Genomic DNA, 5,448 nt, shown 5'->3' with positions numbered 1-5,448 from the left:
TATATTAAGATAATATATATTTTTTATTTTAAAAAATTTATTTTTCACATTCGATCAACATTAAAATAATCCAAAAACATATTTTTTAAAAATTAGCAATTGTTTTTTTTGAATTTTCACAAATATCCGTTTGAACCGCACTCCCTAGCATGGACGTGATCAATGAGCCTTCAATGGGTCTATAAAGAGCAACTTTTCTTTTCTTTTCTTTTCTCTCTTCTTCTTTTGAACATATTTCCTCTTTGTTACGTAAAACAATTTTTTTTAAACAAAGCTTAATTTCAATTTATTTATTTTCAATCATCTATTAAACAAAAAATTCAATATATTTTTTTAAATTGAACATAAATTCAACGTTGGATTTTTTTAATTTTTTGACACGGCAAGAACCCAATAATAAGCTAATTTGAAGCAAAATGGAAAGACAAATCTAAAAGAATGTGAAAATGAATGAATTTAAAAGTAGAAACTTATGGTTATGGAAAAAAAAGGAAAAAAAAAACCCTGTAAATTCGGAGTAATTGAAAGTTTGAAACAGTAAAACACTAGGCCAGATTAGTTTTTCTATAGATGCACGACAATAAATAATTAAAAAGTGGAGAAAGCCCACATCTTTGACCTTAATTTAATGCTGTTGATCCAAATGCTATTATATTCCTACAGTACACCACTGTTAATGAATACTATAGCCTTTTCGTTTCCCTAAATGGGACACGTATGTTCTTGTATATTCAAATTGATCCCAATCCCTCCATCTTAGCACTAGTGCTTGTTGACAATGCTCTTCTCCTTTCTGATTATGAGCCTAGTGTAATGTGTATTAAAAGCAAGCCCTTTAGTGTCCACCTGGTTGCTAAATAGACGGATAATCATAGCATACCACAGCAAAAATCAGAGAGTAATTTGGTTAATTATTGTTTTGGAAACCAATAGCAACAAGAGTGCAAGATTGCTCATGGAACCCTTACCTGGAAACGATCCGGTTCATTAGGGAGTAAATTACACAAATGCATAATCTCATGAACATGCAATATCTAGCTAGCTTACTGTTTCCATGTCCACCTTCCTGTTCCTGGGATGAACACAAATCTAGTTTCTGTGATCTGGTGTACAAATCGTACTGACTTGTGCATGATGGGGTTTAACAAGCTGGAATATTTGGAAGCACTGTACATAAACGACGACCGCCAAGGGATCAGTGGGCACCAGCCGATAGCTTAATTAGGTGAACATTAATTCAAGACCATCTTCTCTTTTATTAAACTTTCACATATTGTCATTTGAATCTTCAATACTTCATCCCTTTTGTTTCTTTCTTGCAATAGACAATATTCCCTTAAGTACTCACTCTTGAATCGATAGTTCGTGTTTTGTATTAAAGGGGAAGAATGTAGAGAAAGCAACTTCTTTTTTTCTTAAAAAAAAAGATGCATGATCATCGTGTCCTATAAACAATAAAAAAGAAAACAGCGATAACCCCACTAGCAAGACCACCCTCAAGACTCCTCCAGCGTTTGGTAGGAAAGTTATGATCGGAAATTAGAATGTTCAAAGGCAAGGCACAGAGGGATACCAGACCTAATCTTGCTGCCCCCACAAGGAGCTACAGTCTCTCAACATTAATGTAAAGTCTGAGCTGCATCCACCAGCATATGGAGAGCATATAAATTTAGATTCTAGACCACTACCATTTTAATAGTACAAGCTTGCCTCGCCCATTGTCATAAGAGGTTAAGGACCCTCCATTTTAAATTAGAGGGTGTAGTCCCCTACAGCAGTCATGCTTGAACAAGAAAGAGTCCATTCACCATTAAATATGAGATCCGTAAAACCCCGACACCTCACATGGCTTGCATGCACTGACAAGTAATCAGAGATGTTTGCACACATGTGAATCATGGAGGTAAACCCTTCATACGTATCGGGAAACTGATAATCTAGCATGGACCTCTGTAGATTTAGCACAAGAGTCAAAGATCCTCACGAAGATTACTGTCCTTTTTTCTCTTTAACGTAACCCAGTTAGGTTATCCTTGCTCGTAATCCAATCACGAATTAATAAATTATGAACAGCCGGATGACCTAGACATAAATAAACAAATGATTCGTGGGTTTTATCTTCGATCGCGTCAGATCCCTGTGTCGACGTTTGGCTTTTGCGAGAGAAGACACAGCACTGACACTGTAGTTGGTGACTGCCAGTGGGTTTTGCTTCCACACAATCAAATCCGGCAGCCCTTCTCGCTCCCCTCTCTTTTCTAAATGCTGGTTGGTCCTATATTAGTATATATCCGTCCTTTTTTCTTTCTTTATTTATTTATTTTCGTCTTATTTGTTGATATTTTTTTAATGTATTAAATGGAAGACCAATAACTCCTAGGTTATGCGATAATTAAGAGGGCATGCAACCTTCCAGAAAGAGGGTCTTCCTTGCTATTCTTGATCGTCCCAAAATACGTCGTCATGTTCGGTAAAAGACGTATTAATTCTTTTTTCTTCTTCTTTTTGAATAAAAGGAATGATTCTATCTTGTAAATTAAGCTCGTGCCTTCATGTTTGGTAAAGGACAAAAACACCCCTGACTGGATCGTCGAGGGGCTGATCGAGTCTCCATTTCATCTATTCATAAAACCACCTCCTTCCACACACTTAAAAAATTGTCTTACTTGCTAAGTTGGTTAATTAACTTGTATTAATTAAAGCATAAAATATTTATTCTGTACCAAAGATGTGTTCCTTTAATTTGAGTCCATTTGAATTGCATCGGACTGTGGTCTGTGGACCTCCCACAGAAAAGTTATGCTACTCTTTTTTTCTATAATAAAAATTGTTTTTTAATTTTTTTAGTTTGAAAATAAATTAAATTAATATTTTTTAAAATTTATTTTTTAAATTATTTTATCAAAATCTTCAACAACACATAAAAATTAATTTAAAACTATAAAAATTTAAAAACGTGCCAGACTGCAAAAACAAACACTATAATTACATAATGATAATGGTATCAAGTGTTTTGTATATTCGAACCAACAATTCATGTATATAATTGCTTGAGAAAAAAATTTAAAAAAAAATAAATCGGATTCTTAAATTGCTTATATGCAATGCCCTACATGTCATATGTGAAAATGAGAACATATAAAGCACTTCGAAATTAGGTGAGCAAATTTAATTTAGCAATGATATGCCTATATATAGATTTATAGCATGTAAGACAAGATTCAAGTTCCAATGATAATTTTTTTTTTCAATTATGACTATATATGTAACAGGAGGTAATTACCCTCTATTGTGTAACTCGAGAAAACTTTAACCTTTCCATTTTATTTTTTTAATGAAAAAAGAAGAGAAAAGAAAACTCTGCGAGGTTAATCTATAGAAATTCAGTAATTTGAGAGTATGAAAGTGTACATACAAGCAATATATAAGCTGGGATAAAAGAAGAGAGGAAGAACAGTGGTAAAATATCCAAAGTTTTGATGAACTTTTTGTGAGAAAGAATAGGCAAAGAGCAAAGGACGTGGATAAGATGATGGGGCCGGTGTCCTTGTCCAAGCAAGGGAATCTCCCTCGCACACGCCTGACCTGATAAACCCTTGCCTCCTCGGGCATTATATTCTTAGGCAGCAACAAACCGAACTAAGACAGCAACCTCTATCTATCTATCTATCTGTATTTCCAAGTCTAACAATTATAGTGTAACTCTTTAATAAATTAATGTCAAAACCTTTGGCCCCGTCGATACCGGAGAGGATGCCCGGCCACGCTTCCATCTCCTGACACCTCTCCACGTGGCAACCCCACCAGCTTCCAGGATCCATGCCGGTGCCGATTATTTTAAACACCAGTTCTTATTTTAATTAATGATATTGCGTAGTGTACGTATTAAGTAGTGCTGGTTTTTAATATTGATGTTAATTGTGATTTAGCGATACCAAGAATTTGAATGTCAATATTATTATTTTTTTGTTTGTTTTAAATAGACCCACATGGAGAGGAGAGTTAGTTGGGAAATGAGAGATGGCCTGCTGCTTGTGCTTGATGAATAAGAGCTTTATTACTAATACTAGTACTCATATTTGTAGGGTGATGGGAGCTGTGTAGAAAGAGACTTGTGCTCACCTCACCTCACCTCGCCTCGCCTCCTTCCTTATCTTTATCCATCCTTTTCTTTCTTCCATTCACTCCCAACTAGAGGGATTGTTAGAGAATAGAGAGATGGGGAATTGTCAAGCCATAGATGCTGCAGCGCTGGTTATACAGCATCCAAGTGGGAAGATAGAGAGGTTATATTGGCCAGTTAGCGTTAGCGAGGTGATGAGAATGAACCCTGGTCATTATGTTTCTTTGATCATTCCATTGCCTGTACCTGGGGATCAAGAAAACCAAGAACACATCAAAACTGTGCAGTTCACCCGTGTTAAGCTTCTCAGGCCAAGCGATTCTCTTACACTTGGTCATGCTTATCGCCTTGTTACCACTCAAGGTTAGAATATATAGCTACAATGCTGCTGCTTGTGATTATTGATTAGTCTCTCAATACTCTCCATCTATGATGCTTATTTTGATGAACCAAGATCTGTCGAGTATATGTATGGCCATAAAATTCTGACTTTCCTTTTTCCCTATGTGGTTATAGAAGTTATGAAGGTGATACGGGCCAAGAAGTACGCAAAACTGAAGAGACAGCAGCAGCCAGAATCGGTTGACGAGAATAAGTCACAGCTGCAGGTAGCACCAGAGAAGAAGCGAAGCACAGATTGTGAGGCAGAAAAGAAGCCTAACACAGAGAAGGATTGCAAGGTATCTCTCCCTCTCACCTACTTTTCGTTTCTCTTTTCCACTCTGAAATAGTAACTGTTGTTTAGATAAAATGCACAAATCAATACAAGTGAGAGAGCCAGAGCCAAAAATGAAGAAAAAAGCTGCTCTGTTTCGCCCACAATCTTGATGCATGTTGTATAAAAAATAAATTAAATAGGGTTGATTGCACTTTGTTTGAGCCCTATTCAAAATTAATGACCACTCTAATGACGCTGTGATAATTCAGGAACCCAAACATGAAAGACATCGACACAGGACGCCATCAATCAACTCTGCTTCACTAAGGTCAAAGTCATGGCGCCCCTCCTTACAGAGTATCTCTGAGGCTGCTAGCTGAAGATATGTCGAATTACAACCTGCGTAATAGCCAATAAAAAGCGCAATAGATTGCTTTCACCATTAACAGAATTTGGCAGTAAATGGACAGATGTGCCATGTATCCAGTGTTGTCTTATACACAGCAAAATAGAGTCATTCAACCAAAGGCGGTGGATAATTATCTGTGCCATTGTCAACTTAAGCTCCCATCAGAAAAAAATATTCTCAAGCAATAATCTCCTGTACAGTTACAAAAGAGGCAGTGGATCTGATATTGTTTAACAATTATATTTTATGTTGCCTCCA

The 5,448-nt window shown here is 36.2% G+C and overlaps 1 protein-coding gene across 3 annotated transcripts; it reads left to right on the top strand.

Annotated features, from left to right (window-relative positions):
* The first annotated feature begins 3,610 nt into the window (after positions 1-3,610).
* LOC133704559 (uncharacterized) lies at positions 3,611-5,448 on the top strand. 3 transcript variants are annotated; one of them, XM_062129416.1, is made up of 4 exons: positions 3,611-3,825; positions 4,086-4,486; positions 4,640-4,803; positions 5,051-5,448. In XM_062129416.1, exons 2-4 carry the CDS (start codon positions 4,219-4,221, stop codon positions 5,159-5,161), a joined length of 543 nt encoding a protein of 180 aa, XP_061985400.1. In that variant the 5' UTR covers positions 3,611-3,825; positions 4,086-4,218; the 3' UTR covers positions 5,162-5,448. The 3 variants fall into 3 exon arrangements, with proteins under 3 accessions (XP_061985400.1, XP_061985399.1, XP_061985398.1); XM_062129415.1 differs by having other exon boundaries at positions 3,611-3,878; XM_062129414.1 differs by having other exon boundaries at positions 3,611-4,486.

This window comes from Populus nigra, chromosome 10, assembly GCF_951802175.1.
Source record: "Populus nigra chromosome 10, ddPopNigr1.1, whole genome shotgun sequence".
NCBI classification, from domain to species: domain Eukaryota; kingdom Viridiplantae; phylum Streptophyta; class Magnoliopsida; order Malpighiales; family Salicaceae; genus Populus; species Populus nigra.
This window is presented reverse-complemented; position numbering and strand designations above follow the sequence as displayed.

Excerpts from the sequence above, each read along its gene's own strand:
- LOC133704559 (XM_062129416.1), top strand. The coding sequence starts at position 4,219 with ATGGGGAATTGTCAAGCCATAGATGCTGCAGCGCTGGTTATACAGCAT. Across the intron at positions 4,487-4,639 it reads TCGCCTTGTTACCACTCAAG|AAGTTATGAAGGTGATACGG; the intron begins GTTAGAATATAT and ends ATGTGGTTATAG. Across the intron at positions 4,804-5,050 it reads ACACAGAGAAGGATTGCAAG|GAACCCAAACATGAAAGACA; the intron begins GTATCTCTCCCT and ends GTGATAATTCAG.